This window comes from Marmota marmota, unplaced genomic scaffold, assembly GCF_001458135.2.
Source record: "Marmota marmota marmota unplaced genomic scaffold, marMar, whole genome shotgun sequence".
Classification (NCBI taxonomy): Eukaryota; Metazoa; Chordata; class Mammalia; order Rodentia; family Sciuridae; genus Marmota; species Marmota marmota.
Window position 1 is genome coordinate 27,266,796 of NW_026000142.1, and position 27,856 is coordinate 27,294,651.

General features: G+C 38.5%; 2 protein-coding genes across 12 annotated transcripts in view; one reads left to right on the forward strand and one right to left on the reverse strand.

The window, feature by feature from the left end:
• The window catches only part of Ccdc146 (coiled-coil domain containing 146), a 142,114-nt gene that overhangs the window by 109,444 nt on the left and 4,814 nt on the right, over positions 1-27,856 (forward strand). For 3 of the 5 annotated variants that reach the window (XM_048786186.1, XM_048786185.1, XM_048786189.1), the window contains 13 exons: positions 2,051-2,108; positions 3,832-4,008; positions 5,697-5,770; positions 6,555-6,782; positions 7,843-8,029; positions 14,506-14,601; positions 17,431-17,601; positions 19,489-19,577; positions 19,668-19,832; positions 21,363-21,587; positions 23,013-23,241; positions 25,951-26,079; positions 26,870-27,007. In XM_048786186.1, coding sequence (XP_048642143.1) covers positions 2,051-2,108; positions 3,832-4,008; positions 5,697-5,770; positions 6,555-6,782; positions 7,843-8,029; positions 14,506-14,601; positions 17,431-17,601; positions 19,489-19,577; positions 19,668-19,832; positions 21,363-21,587; positions 23,013-23,241; positions 25,951-26,079; positions 26,870-27,007 — 1,966 coding nt within the window. The remainder of the gene's footprint in view (positions 1-2,050; positions 2,109-3,831; positions 4,009-5,696; positions 5,771-6,554; positions 6,783-7,842; positions 8,030-14,505; positions 14,602-17,430; positions 17,602-19,488; positions 19,578-19,667; positions 19,833-21,362; positions 21,588-23,012; positions 23,242-25,950; positions 26,080-26,869; positions 27,008-27,856) is intronic. The other 2 variants (XM_048786190.1, XM_048786188.1) reach the window with 2 other exon arrangements.
• The window catches only part of LOC107144575 (gamma-secretase activating protein), a 160,452-nt gene that overhangs the window by 32,674 nt on the left and 99,922 nt on the right, over positions 1-27,856 (reverse strand). The window contains exon 31 of one of the 7 annotated variants that reach the window (XM_048786192.1): positions 23,235-23,861. The exons of the other annotated variants lie outside the window; for them this stretch is intronic. Coding sequence (XP_048642149.1) covers positions 23,770-23,861 — 92 coding nt within the window. The 3' untranslated portion in view covers positions 23,235-23,769. Of the gene's footprint in view, positions 1-23,234; positions 23,862-27,856 lie in introns of those variants that run through there. 7 annotated transcript variants of the gene reach the window in all.

Genomic DNA, 27,856 nt, shown 5'->3' on the forward strand with positions numbered 1-27,856 from the left:
ATGCATCTTAAAATACAACTTCTGAAAGCTAAAGACGGAAAAAAAAAAAAAAAAACTTGACAGGAGCAAGGCGTGGAGAAGCTTCAAGAATGATTCACACTCATAATTTTGAAAAGTGACCCAAGTGCCATGGACTGAGAGGAAGAATAGAAAAACAGATCTCAGGGGGGAAGATAATGAGTTGTAATTTGAGGGGATAAGAAGTCAGACTTCAGCTGGGCTGTTTAGTAGTAACACATTTTCAAATGTCAGTGGAATCACTAAACTCTGTTTCTAGCTCCCAGCAGTCCAGTGCAAGTCACATCCCCTCCATCTTTTAGCTTTGGCAACTGGATCCCTGGCCTTCCCAGTTCAGTGTGGCTGGGAAGACGAATGGTCTTTACTCCCATTCATTGCCAAGAATTAGTCGCCATCCAAATGCAAGGAAGGCTATACAATGTAGACTTCTTGTGTATCCGGGGAGGGAAAATGGCATAACGAATTCATGGCAATGTGTTTGTCACAGGGGTCGAAGGCAGATTCTTATGAACCAAACACCCATGAGATAAAAGTACAAGGTATGCACACAGGGTCTTCCTGTGAATTCATATTGGAGTTCCTAATAGTTTGGAAGGGAAATAAAAGAGGATTGTTCTCAAGTTTCCACATGTAATACTCCTTTACACTTGCCTCCTGGCCTATCTGTCCTTTACCTGAAACATCCATTGAATCCCTTGGATATCCACCACCCAACCACATCTGCAACTATGTTCCCCTCTAATATTATCCCTCAGGAATTCAGTCATCACATAAAACTAAAGTGAGTTCTTGAAATAACCCTTCTTCACATCTCTGAAAACAACTGTGTAGTCTTCCCTTCCATGACTTACACCAGTTTTTTTCTCCAATCTGGATATAGAACAATGTGATGCAATAGGCCATTCTGAGGAAGTTATATTTCCATATGCATAGGCTTCTCATTTAGCATATAAATTATGCTATTTCAAATAATAAAACAAGGAATAAAACTAACTTCAGTCATTCTATGGATTCATGTGAATATTTATTGTGTGCCAACTACATGCAAATGCTTTTTTAAAAAATTTTTTTTAGTTGTAGATGGACACAATACCTTTATTTTATTTATTTATTTTTATGTGGTGCTGAGGATCGAACCCAGTGCCTCACATGTGCTAGGTGAGCGCTCTACCACTGAGCCACAACCAGAGCCCCATGCAAATGCTTTTTGAATCATGGCAATACAGTGGTAAACAGGACAAAGTCCCTGCTCTCATGGAGCTAGGTTTTCTGCTGGCCAAACTGACAAATACATAATGTAGTTTCAGGTTGTGATGGATAGTATATAGAAATTATAGCAGGACAAGGAAAGAGTGATGTAGAATGCTGTTTTAGATAGGATGATCCAGTGCCTCTGCAAGAAGGTGACGCCAGGTAAAGCTCTACATGAAGTGAAGAGTGGCCTGTGCAGAGATCTGTGGAAAGAGCAAGCCAATTGCAAGGATCAGAAAAGGCAAAAGTCTTGGGGTAGGAACAAGTTTGGCAAGAAGGCCAGTGTGACCAGAGCTAGAGGGTAGCAGGCAGTAAGACTGGAGAGACAATGTATGCAGGGCCAACTGGGCTTCCCTATGGTGCTGGGTGGTAATTCACTTTCATGAGCAAGGTTGGAGGCAGGCAAGGAGGGCCAGTTAGGAGGCTGTGTCAGTAACCCAGGTAGGCACTAGTCCTCCATTGCAAGTAGTATAAAGAAGGCCCAGAGCCTGCCTGGAAGGAGCCTGAGTCTAGAGGGAAGGCTGTGCTCCCTAATAGTTATAACATGCTAAGAGGACTTCTCCACTGGGTGTGTGTACTCAGTGTTGTAGGGGTGCTGAGGAGAAGGAAGTGCCTCAAATGGGCCCAGGAGAGTTGGCAAGCCCATCATAAAGAATGGACATCAGGGTGCTTGCAGATAAACTTGGGAACAGACTATGAGAAGAGAAAATAGAATGTTATAAACACAGAAAGAGCTTGCTCTTTTGTATGTTCTCTAACTTGATTTCTTTTTTCTTGACAGTTTAAGAGAAGAAAAGGACCTCATGTTAAAGGAATTTGAGAAGATACCTAAGCCAGGAGTAAGTATAGATGATTTAGAGTTTGTCAAATGCAGCTAGATTCAAACATCCTTTTATAAGAATCTTCATCACAATAAACATACCCTGAAACATTTGAAGACTGAAAAGTCATGACTATGGAAGGTGTGGAAGACAGTATGTATGAAACTGTAAATACGAGTGGTGTCTATCATAGGCTTTAGCTATTTTGCATCTAATCATTTAGTTCAACAATATCTGCTTTGTTTTTGTTTCCAAAAAAAAGGAAGGTTTTATGTTGAGCACTTAAAAATATTATTTTTGCTATAGCTCATACCCTACCTAGCTTTCTTAACTCCTCAAGTTATTACAATAACATTTTTTAATAAAGAAGATGTATTACTTATCTATTCCTGCATAGCAGACCATCCCCAAGCTTAGTGGCTTAAAACAACAATAATTCCTTACTTTCTACAGTTCTGAATTCTTCAGGTCTGCGCTGGCTCATTTGGGGCTTGTGTATGTCAACCCTGCACCAGGCTAGTTGGTCTAAGGTCATAGTCACTAGTTGATCCCATGATAGTAGAAGAGTTTCCAGCCTCAGGAGAGGGCAAATTCCAACATGCAAGAACATTTTGAGCCTCTGTTTAAACCATTTTGCGTAATACCTCAGTAGTCAAAGCAATTCACATGGCCAATTCTGGAATCAAGATATAGAACAATAGGCCTTTCCTTTTAATAGAAGAATAGCAAATATATATTACAGAGAGGCATGCACACCCTGAGGAATATGAGGAATTTGTGACCATTTTTTTCTACCTTAGATAATAAGTAGAAAGATCATCATGCATCAAATATTGCATTTGCTTTCTGAATGGTTATATTTTAAAATTATGTTGATGATTTAATTCCATGGCTAGCCCACAAAAACCTATTTAGCATTTAGTAAAATACTATTAATTGTACATAAATACATCTAACCACTGTTTGCAACACAGATTTTATAAGAAAAAGCATTTTGAATTTTAGTTTCAGGTTGTAGATTACTAATTTTACTCTTTCCTGGCAGCAGTGGAAGGAGGGACCTACTCAGAAATCCCAGAGCAGGTTAAACAGACCCATCTACTTAGACATTAGTATCATGTATCATTTCTGAGTATAAGAAGGCTTTTTTTCTCATAAGTCAAGCATTATCTGGATAATAAGCCATGGGAAATGCAATCTATTCTGAGTCTGGGGTAGAGGACATTTGGGGAAAACATAGAAGCTAAAGAAATAATAGTAATGAGAAAGTGGGACAGTTAAGAAATGGAACGAGTTGGACATCTCAAATATGAACCCTTTCATCTTCAGTTCCCATGTGTGACTCCAGTTAACCATAAGCCAGATATTCAAAGATTATTTGCAGCTGATTTTGTCAAATCCCAAAGCTACTAGAAAACATAATGGACATTGTCATTAATGTTTTTTGGTATGAAATAAAAATTGACTCAGAAAAGGGAAACATTTAAAAACTGAAGCATTAGTTTAAAAAATTCAAATAAAATGTTTAATTAAGCATGCAGTATAATTGTCATGTCCTTGTTGAAGACAAGCATAAGTCTTGTCTTCAGAAAGCATAAGTTACATTTAACTCTGTAAGAAAACATTCATGCACTTCAAAATAAATATAATCAAAAAGATAAAATTCTGTTTCATTCCATTTTTACATAGATAAATGTTTGCTCAGACTATATAACCTGATAATTTTCATGACTTTTTAAAGGAAATGGAAAAGAAGATGAGAATACTCAGAGACAGCACTGAAGAATTACGTAAAGAAATAATGCAGAAAAAATTAGAAATTAAAAATTTGCGGGAAGATTTGACATTTAAGCAAAAGCAATTAGTAAAGGAACAGAAGGAACTAGAAGAATTGCTGGAACACCAGGTTGTCCTAAAGGTATGGTGCTTATAGTTTAGGAATATTTGAACACTGTACCTGCAAGAATGTAAAAATACCTTTGTATAAGGTTAACTACATAGGTTTGACAAAAAGGGATACTGTCTCACAAATGTGTGTTTTGGAGGATCCTATCAAACTAAACCTAAGCTCTGAGAATTCACAAAAATACTCTGGAGTGTTTGATAGATACTATTGTTTTAATTTAAAGCCCTGGCTCTGGGAGACAGGCCTCTTTAGACATCATCAAATATTTTTCAGTGTTAAAAAAAAAAGTGTCACACTTTTGCTTCCCTGAAGAGCAACCAAATGTCTAACCTCTTGTGTGTATTTGTGTTATCTTATCCTTGTCTATTTAATCCACTTCTTGTCCTCTTACCATAAAAAATGATAAGGGGCCTGTATTTATATTTTAGGAGATAATTAACTAAAGTTCATATTTTAAGAAAAATGTATGATAATAAGTTTCAAAAAAATAAATATAACCTAGAGTTGCTTTAAAAATAACTATTTTTAGAGTTATTTTTATAACCATCTGAGACCCATTGACTTAAGAGGACAATTCTGGTGTATTTTGACCTCTTTTTCCTTGAGTCTAAGAGCGATTGGTCAACATGTGCCCAGCTGTTGCCTGGAATAGAGAAACTAAGCAGAGATGGATTTATCAGGAACCCAGTGAAGCATAAGCTTCAGGCCCCTCACTTATATGAACCTCTTCCAAGGGGCTTGAACCTAATTTACTATTTGCAAGTTTTTACTCTTTTATTTGAAGAGGGTCTCCCAAGTATAAGTTTCAGTCTCACAAAACGCGGACTTGCCCCAGAATTGAGCAAGGTTCCACTGAAAGATGTTCTGCCACAGTGATGTGTTCAACCTCCATGCCTATGTGTGACTGCAGGTCCCAAAGTCCAGTGTGATCCTCAGGCAGGAAAGGGCCCTAATGTAACCCCTGTCATGTACATGTGACTCTTGGGCCTGAAATTTCCATGAATCCACAGACCATAATGGAAAGTGGTATTGGATAAACTTAACTTCTGATCTTAAATTTAACTTCTTGCCATTTATTCTCTATTTAGACTGTGGGGGAAAATGGTTTAACTTCTAGCATGAATCTTAGGCAGGGTTCCATAAAAGCAGTGCCTAAGATATTTAATAATTGAGGGAGAGCTCTCAGAAGGATCCCACAGGAGCAGGATAGAGCTGGGGAAGATACAGGGTCAAAATATGGTTTCTACAGTAAAAGAACTCTTGTCTTAACTTGACCCCATGGAGTTCCCTACATCTTGAATTGTATGGCAGCCGCTTATTGCCCACGGGCAAGGGGTATGGGCTGTTTTACTGACACTTAAGTCATTGGTCACAGCCTGTCCCCATCTCCACCTCACCACCCCCCATACCCTGCTCAGCCAATGGCAATACAATGGAGAGATTAACATGAGCTATTGGCAGGTGTCCACTGCAGCATGTGTGGGAAGAGCACCTCCATAAAGGGAATCTGAGCAGAGCTCCAAAAGTCTTTGCCACATTCATTGACACCCTCTTTAAGACAGTAACAAATACTATCTTATAAGATCAGTGTGATAGCAAGAATTCTACATATTATAGTTCCTTTTTCTATCTCACTTGCTTGTCTTGATTGTTTCTGGTCCAAGACTACATGATATAACATAATTGAATTTCTTTACTAGGATGAAGTGGTCTACCATCAAACTGTTCCTGTACAGATTGTAAAAGAGATTGAAAAAATGGCACGCAGAAAAGTGTAAGATTAATGCTTTTATTTTGACTCTTTCCCAGCCTAACATCCCCCAAGTAATGTGAGCACACTAAATCAAGACAACTAATCACTGGACACATCAAATTAGTATCATCATTTAGAAATATCTGCTTTTGGCCCTGTCTCGGCTGTATATATCAAGTTCTTTAAAAGAAAGTTGTACAGCAAATTGCTATCATTCTTATTTATTTATGGGTCAAGATTCTGTTTCCAATTTATAAATAGTTTTTATGGAGAACTTCAATTGACTTTAACAGAGGTAGGGATACATTATTTAAGCTGGTTAGAATTTCATGGTTTAGAATTATGTTATCCAGCCAGCAGCCCAAATGATGGTAACTCTTCACTTCATGAGGATATGATACCCTCAGACATTCAGAACAGATTTGGATTCAGAGGTCGTTGAAGAAATTCTCAGGGTTTCAAAGAACCAAAAAGAATAAAGATTATTATGGAGAAATAATATGATAAATCTGCTGACTGATCTTAAAAGAGGAGGGGGAAATGAAATAGTAATGGTTCCAAAAACCAAGCTCACCAGCACCAAAGTTGAGAAATTCAGGTCAGTCCCAGGAAGCTAGTTAGGATGTGGGTAGAAGTAGAGGAGACAACAGGATCTGGGATCTGGGAGGAAGTAGGGAAGCCTGGCATATTCTGCCTTCGGTAGCACTTGGACACACCTCTGACATCACTGAATTAATGACTAACTCTTTTGACAGGTTTTGAGCATGGGCTTGAAATAAGGTACTCTTGTGTGTGTCACTTACAGAGAAATGGAAAAGATAAATATTATCTTGGAACTTGAAGTCAGAGAGCTAAACGACTCCCTAAAGAAAATTGAAAACAAAATTAGTGCTGTAGTAGAAGAGAAGGAGGATGTAATGAAGGAAGTTGAAGGCAAAAGAACCTTGCTTGAAGTCAAAGAACGAGAATATAACCAACTAGTCAAGCTATTGGAATTAGCCAGAGAGAATGAAGCCACTTCGCTAAGTGAAAAGTTAGTTATATTTATGTGTGTTGTCATCTAAATTTTTTCTTCAACATATAGGCATCGATTCAGAACATACTCTCAAATGGTTTTATGTTGATTAAGTAAGCGTTTTTACTCTTTTTTTCTTTTTATTTGTGTGTGGTACTGGGATTGAATCAGGGGCACTCTGCCACTAAGCTACACCCCAAGTCCTTTTATTTTTTATTTTAAGACAAGCTCTTTTTAAATTATTTAGGACATTGCGAAGTTATTGGGGCTGGTCTCAAACTTGCCATCCTCCTGGCTCAGGCTCCAGAGTAGTTGAGATTACAGGCATTAAAAGAATTTTTAATCAGTTTTTACTATTAATTAAAAATGTTATTGGACAGTGGATGTAGCTCAGTGGGAGAGTGCTTACCAAGTATGAACAAGGCCCTGGGTTAAATCCCCAGGACTGAAATAAACTAAAATATAAATTTATTATCAATAAAGCGTTTTGAAGTACCTTTTCCATCTTTTACTCATACTTTTCCTCAATTCTCTGTGACCAAATTTTAAGGACAAAATCCATTGAAGTTTCTGAAATGTACTTCCAGACAATTATATCACTGGTGTGTGCTCTACAGTTCAGAGATTTTACCAACCAATAAATGATGTTTTTGAAGTAATCCTGATTTTTTTTTTCCTAATAGAGACAAATTCATGGTGTGATTCTTTAGAAGAATTTTATTTCCTATTTTTTTTCCAGTGCTGGTGATTGAAGCCAGAACCTCATGCATGCTAGACAAGTACTCTACCACTAAGCTACATCCCCAGCCCCAACTTACCATTTTTAGATAAAATTTTAGAGAAAGTAGGGGTTTCTCTCTCTGATACTCTGTTATTACATTTGGGAGTTTTATAAAACTTTAATTCAAAATGATACAAGTTCACAAACCTGGTAACTTTGAGCATTATTTATAATTTGTGATTCTAACATGAGAATAGTTTTGTACATATATACTGAGATACTGTCTTGATATATTTTGAAAAATGTGTAAGACAGCTGATAACAGATCATTCTCATTTTCTCCCTGTACCTGGACAGAGGGATCTTAGATCTCAATATACGAAACAATGTCATCGACAAGCAGAACTACCATGATGAGTTTTCTCACAAGCAAAGAGAGAAGGAGCGAGATATTCGAAATTTAAAAAAGATGGAGATGCTCTTGAAAGTGTCCTCAGATTCACTTACTCAAACTCAAGCCATGTATAAAAGGCTTCAATTAGAGGTGAGTGCTGCAAACTTCTGTCTGGTTTTTAAACTGAGTGCCATCTTTTAAAGTAAAAATATTTGGGGAAATTGTTTTGCTAACTATAGAGAAAGAAGAAGAAAAGTAACAGGGAAAAGACAGTTTTCAAATGCATCAGACCTAGTATAGAGTTTTTTGCCCTATGTTTTTCAATCTCTTTTTCTTGCCCAAGACCAGAGAAATGTCTTATTTGGATCAGATATCAGCCTGGCTAGGGAATTATTTAGCCATTTAGTTTTAGAAGACTAGAGGTTTCACTTCAGGGTAGGGCTGAGTGCATCACTGTCTTTATAAGTTGAGAGATTCAGAATGGCACCATGGCAGACTATGTCCATTAAGGACCAGATCAAATCATGTATATATATCAAATCATGTAAATGTGGTCAGTTGGTCTGTACCTCCAACTAGCCAAGGCAATCCGGATTCCAACATTGTTTTCCTTTCTTTAAACTTTTTAAAAGGCTAAAGAAATTTTTATAGTTAGGATAAGATTATGAATGTGGCTGTTTTATTACAGTGGAGAAGACTACATCATCAGGCCATATTGATGAACCTCAAAATGTTTCTCAGGACCCACTCTCACTACCTGAATGACTACAATTGCCCACTGGCTATTTTCTGTAGGTCCTATTCCTTCCATGTCCAATCTATACTCCATTTTTCTACTAAAATAATATTGATGAATATCACTCACCTATGCAAGACATTCAATAGGTCCTTTTTTTCACATAGTCATAGAAAGAATTGGGAGGAATCATAAAGATCATATGGTCCAAGCAAGGCAAACAAGTATCACTCCAAGAATCAGCGCCATTCATTTGGTGCCAGCTCCTCATAGTGACCATGTTGCCAAGGATTCTGAGGCCCAGCACTGCCTTGTCAGAAAGGACCTCTGTAGTCAATTAGAGATGTCTGTTCCAGGCATGGAAAGAAAGATTTTCCGTGTATTTCCTACTCCTCATCAAGTTCCTTTCAAATTAAGTGCTATTCCTTCAGTTGGTTCTTTTGCTATCTCTTCATTTCCTATGTGACATGCTTATAATACTATTACTTGAGTTTTCAGTTTTAAAACTGATCTTTGTACATTTCACTGTAAAAGAGAAGGATATGGCTCTCTTTCAGATCCCTGTTCTCCATGTACACATTTCTTGTCACTCCATGATCCCAGTATGCTCAAGTCATAATTTCAGTTAGTTCAGAATTTAATGTTTACATTGTTATGAACATGTAAAGCCTATGCATACCTGAGCCATGTTATATTATATAATTGCCCTTTTTTTAATAAAACTTTACACTCTCAGGAATTTATAATCATCCTGTTTTTTCTTTTGTATATTTTCCTGTGTATTTATTAGTTCAGTCCCAAGCCCCTTCTCTCCAGTTGCATGAATTTCCTCTCAGTGTGTTAAAACACATTTGATAGTCCATGCATTTAATTTTCTTGAAGAAATCATTCCTGAGCCTTGTCAGTGGCCTCTAGCAAAAGACAACAGGAATGCTTTTATAATCGAATGGGTTGTTTAATCACTCATTGCAGCAAGGGAGAACACATACCACAGGGAATTGTAGGAGGTCTCAGCAGAGGGAATTAGAAAGGAGTAGAGGGTATTAGCCACACTTGGACTTGTGTCATGTGATGTGGGAAATGGTGTAAGGAATGAGACTTAGCTTTGAATTTGGATGTTGTCAGGAGATGAGAGTAATTTTATGGTTGAGTATCTTAACAAATCTTAGAGAAAAGTCTAGATGGAGGAAAGCTGTAATTGGTAAAGACTGTAAGTGGGGGATGTATGCTGTTTTGTGGCTTGGACAACATTCATGTTTTTGTCTGTATTCAAAAACAATTATGAAATGGTCTTGTTTTTGTCTTGCTCCATCATAATCACACAGTGGCTTTGTCTGAAGTTGATGTTCTGTGAAATTGTTTAGGATCAACAGAACACCAGGGCTTAGCTGTGAGTGCGCAGCCAGCTCCTGGATATCAGGGCTGCTAATCTCTTTCTCAGCCCTCTGACCTGTTACTAACTCATTTCTCTGTGTGCCTACCACCATGCTCATTTGGGGAGCCTTCTCTACTGTCTTGGTGATATGCTCTATCTCCCTTATGCGATTCCTTATTCCACAGGTCTATTTCTTTTTCACTACCTTTTTTGGGAGGATACATGCTCCCAGCAGCTTACTGAGAAAATGAGACTGGAAGGAGTTTTTAAAGACTTTTCATGTCAGAAAATGCATGATATAAAATATTTTTCTTTCACACTAGCTGTACATATAATTAATAGTTTAACTGGATATAGAATTTTAGGTTGGAAATAATTTTCCATCAGCACAAAGGCATTGATCAATTATAGCTTCTGAAGTCACAGTTAAGAAAACCTGGTATCATTCTGATTCTGGATCTTTATGAAGACTTTATTCCATGCTGGAAGCTTTTTGGATCTTAACTTGCCACCAGAATTTTTAAAATCTCATAGGGCTATTCCCCCATGTGGGCTGCTTTTTTTTTTTTTTTTGCGGGGGTGGGGGTTGCTGGGAATTGAACCCCGGGGCACTCGACCACTGAGCCACATCCCCAGCCCTATTTTGTTATTTTATTTAGAGACAGGCTCTCACTTGGTTGCTTAGTGCCTTGCTTTTGCTGAGGCTGGCTTCGAACTTGTAATCTCCTGCCTCAGCCTCCTGAGATACCAGGATTATAGGCATGTGCCTCCGTGCCTGGTGGCTTCTATTTTTGTTTCTCTGGGCACTTGGTTGGTTTTTGTGTGTGGAAACATGTCATTCAGTTCTGAGACTTAGAACTATTTCTTTACTTTTGCCCCCTCCGTTTTGTCTTTTTGATCTGCTATGAGGGGGCTTTCTTCAATGTTTTCTTCTAACCATTTACTTTTTCATCTGGCTCTTATATTTTGTATTTCCATAGGCTCTTTTTTTTTTCTCTCTGAATGTTTCTTTTTTTATAGTATTCTTATTCGTATTTAATATCTTCTCTTATCTCACTGAACATACTAGTCATGATTTCTACTTCTTCCTACAGGAAGTTTATTTTCTTTAAATTACTTTTTCCTGGATTTTGTTGTTTTGGTTTGATTATTTTGATCTCTTTCTTATTAAGAACTTTCCTCCAATGGATGGTGATCCTTGGCTACCTAATTATATTTAAGCATGGGACACTAGAAATCTAACTAGGCTCTGACTCCAATGGTAAGACTTATAGATCGATCTAGCTAGGCACAGAGTGCACAGGAATGGCTCCTGACTAAAGAGTAGTTTGCAGTGGAATGCTCACATTCTCCAAATATTAACAAATAAAAACTATTTATACTATGACTACCAGCCACCAAGTTCATAAAATAGCACCCATGAATATAAAACTAAAAGAAATTAAATATATTAAGATACTCTCCTTCACTGATTTAAAGAAAAAGCTCAGTTATTGTCCTAGAACAGTTTCAGTAAGATACTTCCTCTTTGACATATGACTTTTAATTAGCTTGGCCACTACCCACAGCTGGCAGTACTTGAAAATAGGAGTCAGGCCAGTCGCTCCCTGAAAACTTCATACTTGCATGCAATCCAAGAAGGGAAAGGATTAAAAAGTGAGTGTGCAGATGGTTCTGGCTAGTCTTCAGAATTTGTTTTCCCCAGAGACAGTTTGATTCTCCTATGGTTTTTGACTCTTTAGAGATTTTTCCAGAAACTCAAGATACAAACCTCATGGATATTTGGAATGTTTTTGAAAAATATCAAAGCATTACCCTTAACACTGAAGTTTCCTGATATCAAATAATCAGGATGTTTACAGCAACAGAATAATGTCTAATTTCTTTTATGAAGTTATGGATGGAAAATCTGTTGGGAACCTTTGGTTGACATAGTAGCTGGTGGGTATGCTCTCATATTTTTTTGTCACAAGTTTATAAAATTTCCTGGTCCTAGACAGTATTTATGTGCCGATTTGCTTACCCCTGGGAACAGAGCATGGGAAGCAGCCCATTCCTAGTCCACTGGTAGCAGAGAATGAGTTGGAACCCAGGATGCTTCCTGGACTTCCTCTGCCCAGAAAGGCTTAGCTCCAGTTTCCAGTGGGGAAAATCAAGCTCATTCTCACTGACTTCTTACCTGTTCCATCAAGTCTCTCCTATAGACTTGATCTCTCCCTTTGCTGATCTCCTATAGCAATTATCTGTTCATTAAGACCACAAGAGTCTGTATATTGCTACATGGATCTCATAAGACCCTGATTCATCTCCCTAAGACAAGTATGTGTTCTTTGACAACTAGCTTTCCATGTAGGCATGGGAAGCAGGACATCACTGGCCACACAAAGCTAAAAAGATGTTCCTGCAGATACACAGGTTTATGAAGTGTCCAAAGACACTTCAACTACTTTTTTTTTTTGGATTGAACCCAGGGGTGCTTAACCACTGAGCCACATTCCCAGCCCCTTTTTATTTTTTTATTTTGAGATAGGGTCTCTCTAAGTTGCTTAGAGCTTTGTTAAGTTGCTGAGGCTGGCTTTGAACTCACGATCCTCCTGCCTCAGCCTCCTGAGCTCCTGGGATTACAGACATGCACCATCATGCCCAGTGACACTTCAGCTACTCTAAAACAGTAGCTTGACTCTCAGAAAGATCTTGTTAGGTGACTTTAAAATCACTAAATAGTATGATATTCCCCTCTTGGAACAAGTTTTAGCCACTATTCAACCTTGGTGCCTGGAAGTATATGCTGTCACAGGAAGAATGAGCCACATCAGATTAGTCTCATATGCTTCTGTTATAATGGTCCAAAATCAAGTAGGCCATACACACCCCAAGGTGTCCCTTCCTGTGGCCTCAGATGGCACCCCTTCCCTTATCAGTTGCCATGTGTCCTTCTCCTCATAAAGAATCTGTCAAGATCATTTCAAATAGGGCAACAAAAATTCATAGACTGAGCTTTTGCTCTCTTCCCAAAGAACTTAAACACGGGGGAAAAACAAACAAAATTTAGGTATCAACAAAAAAAGAGGCTTTTCTTTTGTGTAAGAACTTTGTCATCTCATCAAACTATTGAAAAGATTCTCCACTTCTGTTGGTGGTTGGGTCTGTGTATCCTGCAGGCCTCTGCAGCCAAGAAAGCCTGTTTTAGTGTTAGCAGCTAATCACAGCAGAGGATACCTATGGACATTAGCTCCAAGTTGCAGCCAGCAAAGCCTGATTCTTCACTACTATGGAATGATGTGTTGCAACTCTGAGTGGCAAGCTGTGTCCTCCAGTGTTGCAACAGACCCCAGCAGCTCACTGCCAACTTCTTTTCAGGTTCTTGTCTTCCAAATCCAAAGAATAAAGTTCACGGGACAACAGAAGGCAAGAGTGAAAGGAATAGGATTTATTCAAGTGTGAAACTCTCACAGGGGCAAGAGGGGACCTGATAGCAGGTTGCCACTTGGGTATGCTAGTCTAGGGGTTTCTATAGCACTTGAATCAACACTATTGGTCCAAATTTATGCCAATCAGGATTTGGAAAACTACCAGTGCCATTGGTTAGTCCTGCGGTCCCTTTCAGGTCTGCCTCACTTCCCTTTTCCCATGGATTGTTGGGAAGCAGGAGGTTGAGGTTGTCAGATGGTGGATGGTCAGGGTTCTGGGCTGTGGTGCTGTGTGGAGTGGGCATCTGCACCAGGCCAGGTTGGGCTATCTCGGGGCTGTTTGTGCCTCACGCCCGTGCCAGCATGATGGGATCTGCGAGACTGCTGTCTGTGCTCATTACCTGTACATAAGTTCACCCAGTCTATAGCTCTGCTACCCTGGGACAAAGGCTTGCCTTCACTCCTATCTGAAAGTATCAAACTATTCCCACTATTAGTAATAAATAGTTTACATTTTTCTTTAACCTATAAAATTACATAAATGAACTCACATTTTATAATATCACTTTCGAATAGTCATAGTATATGCATGTTTTCAAAGTGCTGAAGCATGAGTTAGAGAGGTAATATGATGTTGTATTAAGATCACAGCTCAAGATTCACTGCCTGGGTTTGCACCTGTACCATTAAGGCAAATGACCTAAATGTGTTTGTGCCTCATTTTCCTCATCTGTTCAATTGGAGATAAATAGTATTATCTACCTCATAAGGTTATTGTAAGGATTAAATAAGAACATACATATAAGCCCTTAGAGTTTTCCAAGCACCTAGTCAATGCTCAATAAAAATAATAATAGATATTAGTAAGATTTATTTGTAAATGAATAAATAAAATATTTGCAGCTGGTGAATAATGAGTGCTTGACATTTCTTCAGGGTTATAGTTTGCTATGACTTTATAGAGAGTGTTCAGCATAATAAGCAGTTCCTATAAGAGGAGAACATGATTTGCCTGCCTTTTTCAGAAAGTATGTAATGGGTTTGATTACATGACATCAAAGATAGCTTTTTTCTATAAATACCTGTTTTAAATTTTGATTTCCAGATTGAAGCAATCCCTAAAGATGATTCTGTATTACCTGAGAGAAGGAAAGAACTCCACAGGGAAGTTGAAGTAGCTAAGAGGAATTTGGTCCAACAGGTTAATATTCTCATTTAAGTTTCTATCTCAGAATGGTAATATGGTTGTCATAATGATTCTCTTTTTTATTTTTTAAAATTTATACATAACAGCGGAATGCATTACAACTCTTATTACATATATAGAGCTCAATTTTTCATATCTCTGGTTGTATACATAGTATACTCACAACAATTCATGTCCTCATACGTGTACATTGGATAATAATGATCATCGGGGCTGGGGATATAGCTCAGTTGGTAGAGTGCCTACCTAGCATTCACAAGGCCCTTGGTTCAGTCCCTAGCACCACCAAAAAAATAATAATAATAATAATGATCATCACATTCAACCATCATTAATTACCCCATGCCCCCTCTCTTCCCCTCCCACACCTCTGCCCTATCTAGAGTTCATCGATTCCTCCCATGCTCCCCCTCCCTATCCCACTATGAATCAGCTTCCTTATATCAAAAAAAATAAAATAAAATTCAGCATTTGATATTTTGGGATTGGCTAACTTCACTTAGTATTATCTTCTTTAACTCCATCCATTTACCTACAAATGCCATGATTTTATTCTCTTTTATTGCTGAGTAATATTCCATTGTGTATATATGCCACATTTTTTTATCCATTCATCTATTGAAGGGCATCTAGATTGGTTCCACAGTTTAGCTATTGTGAATTGTGCTGCTATAAACATTGATGTGGCTGTGTCCCTGTAGTATGCTGTTTTTAAGTCCTTTGGGTATAGACCGAGGAGAGGGACAGCTGGGCCAAATGGTGGTTCCATTCCCAATTTTCCAAGAAATCTCCATACTGATTTCCATATTGGCTGCACCAATTTGCAGTCCCACCAGCAGGGTATGAGTGTACCTTTTTCCCCACATCCTCGCCAACACTTACTGTTGTTTGTATGCATACTAGCTGCCATTCTGACTGGAGTGAGATGAAATCTTAGAATGGTTTTGATTTGCATTTCTCTAATTGCTAGTGATGATGAACATTTGTTCATGTGTTTGTTGATTCATTGTACATCATCTTCTGAGAAGTGTCTCTTCAGGTCCTTGGCCCATTTATTGATTGGGTGATTTGGTCTTTTTTTTTTTGGTGTCTAGTTTTTTGAGTTCTTTATATACCCTAGAGATTAGTGCTCTATCTGATGTGTGAGGGGTAAAGATTTGCTCCCAAAGATGTAGGCTCTCTATTCACCTCACAGGTTGTTTCTTTTGCTAAGAATAAACATTTTAGTTTGAGTCCATCCCATTTATTGATTATTGATTTTAATTCTTGTGACACAAGAGTCACAAGAAGTTGGGGTCTAATCCCACATGATGAAGATTAGGGCCTACGTTTTCTTCTATTATATGCAGGGTTTCTGGTTGTATTCCTAAGTCCTTGATCCATTTTGAGTTGAGTTTTGTGCATGGTGAGAAATAGGGGTTTAATCTCATTTTGTTGCATATGGATTTCCAGTTTTCCCAGCACCATTTGTTAAAAAGGCTATATTTTCTCCAATGCATGGTCTTGGCACCTTTGTCTAATTATAACATAATTGTAGTTTTGTGGGTTAGTCTCTTTGTCCTCTATTCTGTACCATTGGTCTACCAGTCTGTTTTGGTGCCAATACCAAGCTGTTTTTGTTACTATTGCTCTGTAGTATAGTTTAAGGTCTGGTATAGTGATGCCTCCTGCTTCACTCTTCGTGCTAGGGATTGCTTTAACTATTCTGAGTCTCTTATTTTTCCAGATGAATTTCATGATTGCCTTTTCTATTTCTATGAGGAATGTCATTGGAATTTTGATCAGAATTGCATTAAATTTCTATAGTGCTTTTGGAAGTATGATCATTTTGATAATATTAATTCTGCCTATCCAAGAGCATGATTTTATTTTTTTAAGATAGAATTTCACTGTATTGCCCAGGCTGGCTTTGAACTTGTGATCCCGCTGCCTCAACCTCCCACATGGCTGGGATTACTAGTGTGTGCTCCTGATCCAGCTTATTGTGGTATTTTTAATTGTGCTCCATGAAATCTCATCAGTAAAAGTCATCAAGGAAATATCATTCTGTTTAATGTGGCTGTATTTCCTTCTCTATAAAGTTTTTCTCAGTGCTGGAGATTATACCCAGAGCCTCACACACATTAGACAAGTGCTTGACTACTAAGCCTACATCTCAAAGTTCACTCCAGCCCCACACTAAGTTTGGGGCAGGGGGGAAAGGATGTGTTTGATCTGGTAAAATGTATACAAATCAATGAGACTTTAAAAATAAAAGGACTATTGACTACTTTAAAAATAAACAGTAACATGTGCAGTGGCACACATGTATTCTGGGCCAGCCTGGGCAAATTTATGAGATGGTCTCAAGATAAAATAAAGGACTGGGGATATGGCTCAGTAGTAGAGCTCTTACTTAACATACATGAGGCCCTGAGTAGAATCCCCAGCACCAACACCACAACATAACAAAATTTAAAAGGCTGGAGATATAACTCGATGATAGAGTACTTGCCTAGCACATGCAAAGCACTAGGTTCAATCCCTAGTACTGGGGGGGGGGAGTAAAATTTTTAAAAATTTAATTTTTGTTTATTCAAGCTACTTTTGACAAATTTGAAAACTTTTTTTTATCTCATAGTCATTTGACAACAGGCTAAGAAAATTTCATTGTGTTAACTCACTAGTTTGCACATTCTTTTATTGAAAAAACAGAGGGAAATATGGTGGAGTTGCTTTGTTTTATATTTTAATAAATCTACACAGGATTACAAAGGTAGTCCAAGATACTATCTTCATTATATTCCTTCAAACAAATTATAACTATGTTGTGGTTTTCAAAAGAAAGTTCTATCAGAAGCTGAGTTAAAGTTGGTAGAAAAGCAAGTTATAGAAGAAAACAAGCTTTTAAAGGAGCAAGAACACTTCCGAGAACTGCTGTTCCACCTTGTCCGTATGACACAAATCAAAATTGATGAAAAGGACCAAAAGTCCAAGGATTTCCTGAAAGCTCAGGTAATTGCACTTATTACTACAAAAAATTCTGAGGGGGCTCATTTTGGTGCAATGTTTATTAGAAATCTATTGCTGGAAATCTCCTTCATATCCCAGTAACTATAAATTGTTCATGAATGAGACTTGGTCATGCACTGAAAAATAGTTCTAGAATTCAATTAGCAATAGTCAGCAATCTACAGAAAAGAAAAAAAGAATCACAGTAAGCAGAGGATTTGAACAGTTGGTGATTTCAGTACAATAACTGGGCGGGTTTGGGGGGGGGTCCCTCCAGTGGACAGGGCAGGCAGGTGCATGGGTCACAGATAAAACCTGGGATCCACTACCATTTCTGATCCCACTGTGATTTGCCTAGAAACAACTTGAGCAGTAGCATTTGACAATTCCCCCACCCCCAGGTTTATCCAGCAAGCATCATTCAAACCAGTACCAGGATACCCTTGCTTATTGCTTCTCACTCCATGATTTCTCACAGACTCCTGCAGAGTACCAGAGAGGGCCTGGTGCAATATCCCAAAATAAAACCTTCCTGTCATGCTAGCTAAAATTCTAACATTAGAATCATTTGTTCCATGTAAGGATTATATCCAGATTATACCCAGAAATTCCTTAAGGGATATGATATGACATATTACTAAGAGTATTTGAATTTATCATATGAGCCATATATTGGCCGTTTCCAAGTGAAACCTTTGTTCTCATTTTGGATAAGTATTTACATAGGACAACACTTCTTCTCATTTTCCAGAAAAAAACAAAACTCACACCAGAGCATTTGTAGCAATGGGATTAGATTTTGCAGAGAGAAAGATCTAATCATAGCAAACTCTTCACATCCTCTATTCACTATTTTTCCATTTTAACATTTGAGAAACTGAAAGAAGTTCATCTTAGTTTACACAGGGGAAGATGGGAGAAGGGATATCAAATGGCAAAACCAGAGAGCAGGAGAGGTGAGATAGGGAAGGTTACTCAATCCACATTTTGATTTTGATTCCATCATGAAGACTTCAATAATCCCAGTAGAGTCCCTGGGACAGGTGGATTCCAACAGAGTAAAGAAGGGGAAAATGGTTGCAGGAATGGGAAGGAAAGGCAACCAGACAGGAGAGAGGGTGTTAGGGGAGGAGCAGAGTAGCAAAATCAAAATGAGCTCATTCATACTGAAACATAGATATTTCTTCCTTTTGAGATCTGGAAGCTGATAAAGGGAAAATATTTATTCCTTGAGTGTTCTTAGCAGTGGGAATTGCTCCATTAAAGCTATAGTTTGCTGTCATTTCTATAAGAAGGCATTAGAGCTTATCATTTTCCTTTCATACAACATCTACATTCCTTTTTTTTAAAAAAAGATAAAAGGTATAGAGGAAATATAGTGTCATCTATCACCCCCCCCCAAAAAAAAAATAGAGTAGATGGAATTACATTTTTATACCTATTTAATTATTCACACAGTTACCTAAATATTAGTTTCTTCTTTTCCATTCTGAGAGTTATGGAAAAGCACTTTAAACATTGCTTCAGCCTCTCATGAAATATTGGAGGGTTTCATGCATAAAAATTTTCGCAGCTTCCTATAAATCATCTTTGCTTGTCTATCTTCCAGAAACTTTACACTCACCCTGTCCAGTGATACAGTCCACAATTACTCTTCTCTCAATAGTTCCTCAAACCCAACCTGTATAGACAATCTCTCGTCCTTATGTTACCCTTTGGCCTCACCCATTTGAACCAGTTCAGCTAGCAATTTTCAGATGTGCCCCGAGTCCCTCCAACTGATCTACATAACCCAGTATGCCAAGAGAAATGATTCCTTCACCGATGGGAATGAAGTGGGGTTCAGCTGGGGGTATTCATATTATTTCATATATAAGTTTTATATTTCAGCAAAAATATAACAACATTGTTAAAGAAATCAAAGCAAAGGATCTCGAAATCAGAATATACAGGAAGAAAAAACGTGAAATTTATCGAAGGTAAGGAAAAAAATCACATGGTTATCTATTTGGTGGTGCAAAGTTGATTTTTTTATTTTACACAGTTCAAAAAACTTTGTATTTTCACAGGCTCAGAGAGTTTGCAAAGTTGTATGACACAATTCGAAATGAAAGAAACAAGTTTGTTAACCTACTTCATAAAGCTCACCAGAAAGTAAATGAAATAAAAGAAAGGCATAAAATGTCATTAAATGAACTGGAAATTTTAAGAAATAGTGCCATTACTCAGGACAGGTAAGAGTTACAATAACTATAATCCTTTGAAAGTCATACTGGGGAATCTTAAGATCGAAAATAATAGTTTAGAGAGCTGGGAAAGCCCTGTTTAAATACTGTTTCCTAGATAATAATCTAAGCTTTGGAACACAATTGCTTATGCTTGTTTGGGAGACACACTTTTTTCTTTTTCCATATTTTTTATGGATGCATCATAGCTGTGCATAATGGTGGATTTGTTGTTACATGTTCATACATGCACACAATATGACAATGTAACTGGACCGTTATCCTTCCCCAGTATTTCCCTTCCACTATACTGCTCTCCTTTCAATTTTCATGAAATTTTCCCAACTACCTTCCTTTTCTTTTTTCCTCTCTAGCTTCCACATGAGACAAAACATACAACCCTTGACTTTATTTCCCTTAACATAATATTCTCAAGTTCCATTAATTTTCCTGAAAATGACAATTTCATTCTTCATTATGGCTAAATAAAACTCTATTATGTATGTATATCACATTTTCTTTATCCATTGCTGGACAAATATAATGTATAAGTATTTAATATGATTTTATGATTGTCATTTGCCCAATTAGAAAAATCCAACTCTGGTAATCTGCACTTGTTAGAAAACAACCAAACTGTCTATTAGTCTGCATCCTCTGGTTGTAGATTTAAAGCATCTAATGAACCTACAGGAGGCAATACCGGAGAGCAATTAGGAGAGGGGGTTTCCTAGATGCAGATCCCAGCTCTGCCACATACTAGCTGACTGACCTTGAATAAGCTAACTTTTATCTCTAGACTCACTTTCCTTTTCCATTAGAAGAGTCTTTATTGCATAGGACTTTTTATTATTATGTGAGCTAATTGGTGTAATAGCACACAGAAGGGTGTCTGGCAAATGGTAGTTTTATTGATTTATTGTTTGCCATATGCTACATTGGACTCTTTTACTCATGTTAGATCCTGATCTCCTGAGTCTACACAATGTGAACTTTTTCCATTGGCTTTTTATTGTCCAGTTTCCTTTAATAAACACATTACAAAATGGCTTCATTTGGAGAGTGGTGGGTATAGAAAGAAAAAAATATAATTTCCCAATCAGGTTCTCACCCAACAGGAAAGTTAAATATCATTTACAGAGGCTGTGATCTCATTCAGCACCAATTATGACCCACACTAAAGTGCAGGCACCAGCTCAGGTCCAATAGATGCCTTCAGATAGGACCACCTTGTCCTCAGGAGAGCAGCCTCTGGAGGACAGCAGAGCAAGGATGACTGACTATAGTTTCTTGCTTTGACAAAGGGGGGGAGGAGTGGCACAACCCTGGGCACCAAGGAAAGGTGTCCTATTCTGGATGGAGGGAAGAGTCTGAGACCTGGGACGATTACAAAAACTCCTGAATGGTATCCGGAGTATCACTACTATTACTACTGTCATTTCAAGAGCCATGTGAAAGCAAGAGCTACTTTGAAATGCTTATGTCTCAGAAGTCCTCATTAGACTCATAATCTTAGCCACTGTCCCGTTATTTTAAAAGAAAGCTACAAAATTCTGTGTTGAAACATGCCAACAACGTTACTATCAGAGAGAGCATGCAAAATGATGTGTGCAAAATCTTATCAAAACTTCAAGAAATGAAAGAGAAGAAGGAAACCCAGCTAACCAGCATGGACAGACTTGCCAATACGATCACAACGATAGAAGAGGAGATGGTGCGACTCCGCAAAAAGTATGAGAAGGCTGTGCAGAGGCGAAATGAAAGGTAAGGTCCGGGAACCTAGTGTGAGAACAGGGTACCAAAGTATGTGACTTAGATATGTCACCCTTACTCCTCCTAGATTTGACAGGAGTGAGGGACACATGACATTCAGATTTCATTAGCCTTTAGAGGAGGTCTTGCCTAAAAATAAGAACTGCTATCCTTGTAAATGAAACAGGCAAAGAGGAGGCGATGGGAGGTTATTCACTTTTAAGATCAACATCTTTTCTCAGGCTACCATTCAGGATATCTCTGATAATATCAAATTCTTTTCACATAATTGACATAAACAAACTGGTATTCATTTTGGTGACAAGTTTGATCTTATTACATTTATCAAAGCCATTCTCTTAGCTCATTTTCTCAACAATAAGACCCTTAAATGGTCTTATTTCTTCCAGGCTGCAATTGTGCCATTAATAAATTTATATTCTAGCAGTTTCCCCCCAAGTTGCTTGTGCCCTGAGAAACTGGAATGTGTGGTTGTAGAGCCCTGTAGTAATGATGCCTGGTATCTGATTTTTTGTTCTGTGTGAGGCATTGGAGTGCTTGACCATCAGACTACAAAAAGACCGTAAAACATTGCCCCTCACTTCTGCTGAGACTATTGACGTGAGAAACTTTGACAGAGAAATAGTTAAAGGTGGAATTCTGGGTAATGCATACACAACGGGTATAGAAAGACCTTTAGGGTCCTTGAGTAGCACTTTTTCTAAGGGTAGATGAGTGTGTTCTCTGAGCGGAGGTAATATATCTTATTTGGTTCCTAAAACAGACCGAAGCATTTAAGCAAATGCTTTGCTCCCAGGCCCCGGCCAGACCAGAGCTACAGGAGTTAGTTAGAAATTCCTTGTTTCTTTCCCATAGTCTCCTCTCAAGGAGGGGGGTCTTAGGGGTCACCCCCACTCATCAGCATGATTACAAAGGGCAGATTTTTGCCTGTTTATGGGGAAATTAGCATCAAAAAATATTCAACTTTAAAAGAACCTAGTGGGCCTGGCAACTTGATATAGAGCAGAATTACCCCCAAAACACATTCTCTGGCCCCCTGCCTGTGCACTTCTGGTCAGGATTTTGTTGGCAAATCTGGCCCAAGAACAGGGTCTGCAGAAAATCAGACTATGGGATTACTTTGTTCACACATGGGGAATGACATTCTTTCCTGCCCCCCAGAAAACCTTTGAAACCCACAGAGACACTGCAGCCAACCAATCACATGGTTGGCCTAAGTGTCAAGCTGCTAAACACACCTCCAGGAAAATCCAGTGTGCAGTTTTAACTAGAAAAACATCAGTAAGTATCTCCCACCCTCTGGAATTTTCCTGTGTTGTGTGTTTGTATGTACCCAAAGCTAGAGGGAACTACAGTTAACTAGTGAAACAGTAGCTTTAGCATTCACTTAGCCTCTTCCTTTGAATTTGACCACAGTGGTGTTCAGCTGATTGAGCGAGAAGAAGAAGTGTGCATTTTTTATGAAAAAATAAATATCCAAGAGAAGTTGAAACTAAATGGGGAAACTGAAATACATGTCCTGGAAGAAAAAATCCGATTCCTAAAACTGAAGATAGCCGAGAAGCAAAGACAGATTAGCGTGACAAAGAAGTTACTGCCAGTCAAGAGTGCCTTGGATGCCGATCTTGCGGTGCTCCAGATTCAGGTGGGAGAGCTGTCCTGGGACACTTCCTCACATTATTTGCATTTGTCTCTTACCTTAATTAGTTTGTAGATCACTTGAGTTCTTGCATGTAAACCAATCCATGCTACTCCTGGTGCCTGTAGCAACCTATGAATGATGTCTTGTTTGAAAATACCTTTAAACATTACTCTGGGATGGAATCTGAGAAGGCTTCATAGCTATAGATTTTTCTCTCATGAAGCATCTCCTGCTTTCCCCCTTTTTCTAGCTCAGCTTCCTCATATCTTAAAACTTCAGCAATCTAGGCTGTCAATAGCCACAGCATAATTATGCTGCTGATGCTTGCTGGGAACAGCTTGGGCACCATGTGTGGTCCTCTTGTCCTCTGGAGCAAGTGATTACCTGAAGCTTGCTGCTTATTAATGTTCAGTCACATAGAATGAGATTTAATCTCTAATTCCCCTATAATTTAATAATGAACAAGAGGTTCATGTGGGGACTTACCTCATCAGACCAAACACTCAGTGCCTGTTCCACTTCTGTGCCACATCAGTGCAGCCTCTGGACTGGTCCCTTCCTTGGTCTACATCTACTCAAGATCAAGGCCTTTGAACAGATTTTAGTGAAGACCTGAGGCAACTCTGTATGGGGTTATATTACAGAAAGGCAAGGAACTTCAAATTAGATCTAAGAAATCTATGCCCTTCAAAGTCCTTTGGGGCCACTCTGTCTCAGGGATGCCCCCCACACTCAGGTGCTTTGCCCCATGCAGCACCCCCACCTGGCTCAATTTCACTGACTGGTCTTTCATCTCCCATTTCCCTCCACAGCTTCATTGTCCCACACTATCCTCCAGTCACTGAATTTTTTATAGTAATTCAGCTCTCTCCCAAAATGTAGCTTCAGGTCTGTCTTTGCCCATTCGTTCTCAACTATCAGGATGTCCAAAAAGACTTTAAATTCAGTAAGATCAAAAATAGAACAATGTCTTCTCTGTGAGCATATTCTTTGTGTGGACCACAAATCAATAATTCCATCCACTGAAAATTGTTTTCAGAAAAAAAATACTTGGCATTTCATTAGATAAAATCATCCACTGTGAAATGTGAATGCAGTTTTACCCAAAAGGAAAATATTTAATACTACTTGCCGTGCATGACGATGGTGAGCCATTATCATTTTGATTGCTTATTAATCGAAATGTGTGCTACATATTATCAGTTACCTATTTTAGCAGGGTGAACTCTATGCTTAGGAACAGTTGGATAGAAAGTTTCCCATTCATCTTCAAACTGCATTTAGTTACACATGCTCTGGAAGGATGTGATGCAAAATTTCTAGATTCAAGTACATCATGTTTGCACTCTGTCCTCCAGGGCCGGATCCTCATCATATCCTGTTATTGGTTTCAGACGCAGTGTTTCAGCTTTTTTTTTTTTTTAAGTCATCTTTGTTGTATTATTTCAGAACTCTATTAAGCTTCCCCACCACCACGTTATTTGAAACAGTTTTTAATTGTCCAACAGACTAATACAGAACTATCATGAGTCATGATCTCCTGGATCCTGTAATAACAACTCCATTTTAGGGATCTTAGAAGTCTCTTGAACTATTTTAGGATACCAAGACACTTTTATAGAGAGAAAGTGAACAGTTTTTCCTCAGATGCCAATGGGGGAATAAAATGAAGGCACTTTGATACAAACACTGCATTTTTGTTTCTCAGTTTTCTAGTTAAGGGAACATTGTGTTAGCAAGAACTTAAAATCTTAATATAGAATTGAAGTATATGTGGGATTAAGTGCTATTAAGGAATGTAGAAAGGAAGGAAAAAATTATTACCATTAAAAAAAATTTATGAGGAGGAGGAGCATTGATTGGAATTTTTAAAATCCTATCTGTGCCACTCTTGGGCATGTTGTAAAATACTTCAAATCTGTTATCTCATTTGATGGATCAACTCTATTGATTGAGCCTTATCTTCCCATGTGACCATCGAGGAAACTAAGGTTCAGAGAAATGATTTGCCTGATCACATAAGCCTTCAGTAGAAAGTTGAAATAATGCCTCTTGATTGTCACCATGCTCCACATCTCTCATTATAAAGAAAAAAACTAAGTGTGCCTATCATTTCTGTATGAGTGTAGTCCTGTTTCTTCATCTATCTCCAAGTTTCAATGATTCAACAAATTGATATATAAAGCATTATATTAGAGATTTAACAAAAATATACACATGACTGATGCTAAGAATTTCACTGTGTGACCCCATAATTAACAACTTTCTTCTTTTGGAGGATGCCATTAAGCCTATTGCCAGCAAATGGTTTTAAAGTGGAGTCAGCATATTATATGCTAGCTACCCTGGGCTCTGTAACAGCCTGCAACACAAAAGGATAGGCTGTATATTTTTGAGTCCTATAACCATGCAGCATCCCACACAAAATGGGAAGCAATCGAAGGGCTGTTTGTGAACTCAGCTTTTTCTCTGACTCAGAAGCCAGACTTGTTTTGCATAGTCAACCCTAGGCATCATCCTCATGGTCCCATGAGTGAACAGAAACACTGTTAACCACAAGTCCCAACTTTCGGGTGTTAAGAAAACAGTTCTCCTCTACCCTTGCCTGGATTGGGCCTACTAAAAGGCTCTAGAGACCCTGGCCACACAAGCCTAAGATTTACTGAGCTGGAGAGTTAGTTTTAAAACTAATGTTTGTTTGTTATTTAACAGTTTGCACAGTGTACAGACAGAATAAGAGACCTGGAGAAACAGTTTATAAATCCTGGGGATAAAAACAGAATCCGTCTCCTTCGAGGGAAGGACCTGACAGAAGCAGAAATGATCAAAAAATTAGATGAGGTAAACAGCCTTGCTTAAAACTGCATCTACTTGCCTCTTGTGTACAGTTTCAGAGATACCTGTGGTCCTGTCTGTTATGCTGAGAGACCTATCCATTATTCCAGCCACTCATAGAGTCCTTTTACTGTAACCTAGCAAAAATTTTTAAAATGGATTTAGACACTTACCAAAAGTAAAAGTCCAGTGCTTCAAGATTCCTAAGACACCATTCCCTCAGGGCTAAAAGCAACCATTTTGACTTCTTGAATGAATGGATCAATTTGTCTTACTGATCAAAAGAATGATAATTTTGTACTGGGCAGAGCTGAGAGGTCCAAAGTCTACCATGGAGGTAAGAATTTCCAGTGCTATCTGGAGCTATTGAAAGAAGCATTGGGGAGATTAGGCTTTACATCTAGAGAAACAAACTATAAATGACTGAGAGAATTTTCCAAAACAAGTTTGCCTTGTTCTCAGAATGAATTCATTTTACAATGAGAAAACCTAAGCTTTTCAAAACATTGGAGCTTCATTTGGCAAACAACTACTCAACTATTACAACTGTGGACGCTTGATGGAACTAGGCCCTAGTCCACCAGGAGGGAAGAACTCCCAGAGTTATCTGGAGGGGGCTGGGGCATGGGAAGTCTTGACTTGGCTCAATCTCCAAAATCTTGCAACAACTGAGAAAGCAGTGTCTCTCCACCACTCGGGGGTGGGGTGGGAGTCAGGTAGTGCTCCAATTAGGAAAGAAGATTGTGCCTTGCATGAGTGTTTTCTTTTTTCTTCCTATTGAAATTGTTTTCAACAGCTGGAACTACAGTTGGCCAAGAAGGAGGAGAAGTTACTAGAGAAGGATTTCATCTTCGAACAGGTCTCCCGACTTACAGACAGGCTCTGCAGCAAAACTGAGGCCTGCAAACAGGACACGCTGCTCTTAGCCAAGAAGGTCTGCCTGAAACCCACCCTCTCTCTTCTGCCCCTACTCCTGTATTAGCTCTCATTTTCCAGGTTGCTTTTTTTATTGAGAGAAGCCCTGGAGAGATTAGAGAAACATAAAACTATAAAATGACTCCAAATTGTCCAAAACAAGTTTGTCTTGTTCCCTGAATGAATTCATTTTACAATGAGAAAAACCTAAGCTTTTCAATAATAGTAAATAAGTTATCAGGCAACCACTCAAGTATGAAAATTGTTATCTTTGTATTTCATGCACAAAATTAAATCCTAATGCCTTTTGAACAGGCCTCACTTATCCAGTGGTTTGTAGGAAAGGCTCCAATTCCAAACTCAGCTTCCTTGAAGAGCAGAACAGACACACTATACCCAGGCTGACTACACCATGAGGTGCAGCCACCACCAACGAGGAAAGGCCAATAACATGGAGCTTCAAAATTACTGGGGGCGGAACTACTAAAAGCTATGCTAAAAGTTGCAGTCACAGGAAGGGAGGTTGGGGATTCAGACATATCAGGACTAGACTCAGCACCTTGAGCAATGAGAAGATGGGTCATTCACCTGGCCCCTGTAATCCCTGGCAACATCTCGCCAACACAGGGATTTCAGCACTCAGCCATTGTCACTGAACTCTTACTTTGTGCTACTCTCATGCTAGGCTGTGAGGGCAAAAACAAAGAGGAAGGGACACCTTGTCCACCTTGTATGATGTTCAGCAGGGGAGACAGAAGATGATAGATAATGGTGGTGGCTATATCCCAGATTGGGGGCTCCAGAAGGCAGCAATAGTTTCTCATTCTTAAGTTTCCCCAGTGTCTCACATGTACTAGACTCTAGAAAA